The sequence below is a fragment of the Heliconius melpomene genome, chromosome 13 (assembly GCF_056956725.1).
Source record: "Heliconius melpomene rosina isolate 202511_hmr_F chromosome 13, ASM5695672v1, whole genome shotgun sequence".
Taxonomy (NCBI): domain Eukaryota; kingdom Metazoa; phylum Arthropoda; class Insecta; order Lepidoptera; family Nymphalidae; genus Heliconius; species Heliconius melpomene.
This window is the reverse complement of record NC_140401.1, coordinates 5,506,102-5,508,148: the sequence shown is the minus strand read 5'-3', so window position 1 is coordinate 5,508,148 and position 2,047 is coordinate 5,506,102. Positions and strand designations below refer to the sequence as shown.

Below are 2,047 nucleotides of genomic sequence, written 5' to 3'. Positions count from 1 at the left end.
TTGTAACGTGACTGTGGGTTCGATACCCACTCGGAAGTGAAATATTTATTTACGTTTATATTTCCAGAATTCGGCAGAAAATGGGAAAAAGAGAAATTTAACACTAGGTTCCCTCTGCCTACCCTGCTGTGTGCGGGATACAGTGCGAAGCTGATTTTTTTAGTAATATAACCCCAAAGCCTTAGTACTTTTCACACTAGTAATCACCTAAATGCATTTGCAAGCATATGAACATAATTCACTATATATTAAATAACTACGACGTGTAGTGGCCCGATCGTATATTATGACATACTCATATCTTTAGCAGATACCGAGACAAAAAAATTGAACGTGCAGGGTTCTAACCCCCATAACTCTGTTAGTGTAAGGGATAGAAAAAAATGGCATGTTGCTATTTTAATTATTATTAACTTTTTTCTTACTACTATATTATAGCAAAATTTATCAGTACAGTACATTACCATCTTAAAGTTACTCTTACAAAATTGTAGAATGCAAAAAAACAACAGTTTAATAATTCAGTAATATTTATTTGGCATAAGATTACCATATAACAACTATTTATTACAAAATGTACAAAATATGGCACAGAGGATGAACTTGTAATTAGCTACTACAGTTGAGTCAGCCAAATATTGGTTCATACTCTTTCTTATAGGCAGTTTTTTTTTTATATCGCACTGTGTACAAGTATCAGTCCAGAACTATGTTTATCTCCTTGCAACGGGAACTTTGGGGATGGAGTCGCCTTCAGCGTGGAAACCGGATTCGTCAGCAAAGTAATTGATAACCTCTTCCTTGCCTTCGCTGTTAATGTAGGAGAAAGATCCGCGAACAACAACGACATTGTGGGGTTTGTTCTCTTCATCGAAGGCTTCTTTTACTTCTCCAACTTCTTCGCGCTTAATACCATCTTCAGATTCAAATCTGAAAATACAGTTATTTTTCTTCAAATGGTCGCTTTTCTGATAATAATTATTTAATGTGAAAAATATAAACAGATCTTACAAAAGCAATATATTTAATCTCACTGTTTCTCCTAAAATAACTTTTAAATAACCTCAGGTTCAAAATATTTTTTATATTTTCAAAGTTTGACACCCTACCTGCATGGTGCATTATGGTGTCTTTGTAAAATAGAGAAAAATATAGTATAAGAAAATAAAAAGTTTACCCGTATGCGTAGCCACCATTGGGTTGTTGGTCAAATTCCGACCGGAGGATCTGGACTGGTACTGGTTTCTTGTCTTCGACGGGAAGAGCGGCGATAACAGCCACGAGGGCAAGGGTAACGATGATCTAAATCATAAAAAAATCACCTTGAGCAACAATTCAATAGATTTAAATATAATTTCAATTCATTGATATTAAAATATTTTAAATGAATATTATATTATTTTTCCTGTACAAAATAAATAAAAACACAACACTAATATTCAACTAACCACTTTCATGATGATTAGGTTTGACTTCGTTGCTATCAAATGAGCGACTGATATCCAAACGTTCGGAACGATTTCTTTTATACATTTCTCTCGATTGTAATAATCTCCTTTAGATGTCAATGTTCTTGCCAATGTAATCCTTAATGACACCACATTTTATGGTTTTTTAGACACCGCTAGGCATTAGGTAAAATCTTTAATTGAGAATTTGAAATTAAATATAATTTAAATTGTAATTCGGCAGTATTATATTATAGGTACCAGATACCTCTTATAAATAAAACGTCATGGCACAGGGGCAAAAGTATGTAACTATGAGCTCTGATATCGAGACAAAGCATGGTGTTGGGTTCTGCCACTCAACATGCAAAAAAATAGGGAACTGAGTGTCTTAACACTAGGTTCCCTCTGCCTACCCTGTTGTGTGCGGCATATAGCAAGAAGTTAAAAAAAAACATAGTAAGTATACGCTAATATTTTTTTGTTTCGTTTCCCTACTCTGGCAAGACAAACCATAACGCACAATGTCGTCACTCAGTACGCGGTGTCTTCGGGTGGATTCTATTTGAAAGCGGAGAGGAATGAGTGCCCTAACTCGG

At 34.7% G+C, this 2,047-nt stretch overlaps 1 protein-coding gene across 1 annotated transcript; it reads right to left on the bottom strand.

Moving 5' to 3' along the window:
- Window positions 1-512: 512 nt before the first annotated feature.
- Window positions 513-1,574, bottom strand: LOC146532656 (larval cuticle protein 1-like). Its single transcript, XM_085196359.1, has 3 exons — window positions 1,449-1,574; window positions 1,178-1,302; window positions 513-930 (listed from the first exon to the last, which is right to left on the bottom strand). Exons 1-3 carry the CDS (start codon window positions 1,455-1,457, stop codon window positions 714-716), a joined length of 351 nt encoding a protein of 116 aa, XP_085052485.1. The 5' UTR covers window positions 1,458-1,574; the 3' UTR covers window positions 513-713.
- Between the last annotated feature and the right edge of the window lie 473 nt (window positions 1,575-2,047).

Bases quoted from the DNA above. Each gene is read 5' to 3' on its own strand.
- LOC146532656 (XM_085196359.1), bottom strand. The intron at 931-1,177 runs GTAAACTTTTTA...CTGTATTTTCAG, and splicing joins AATGGTGGCTACGCATACGG to ATTTGAATCTGAAGATGGTA.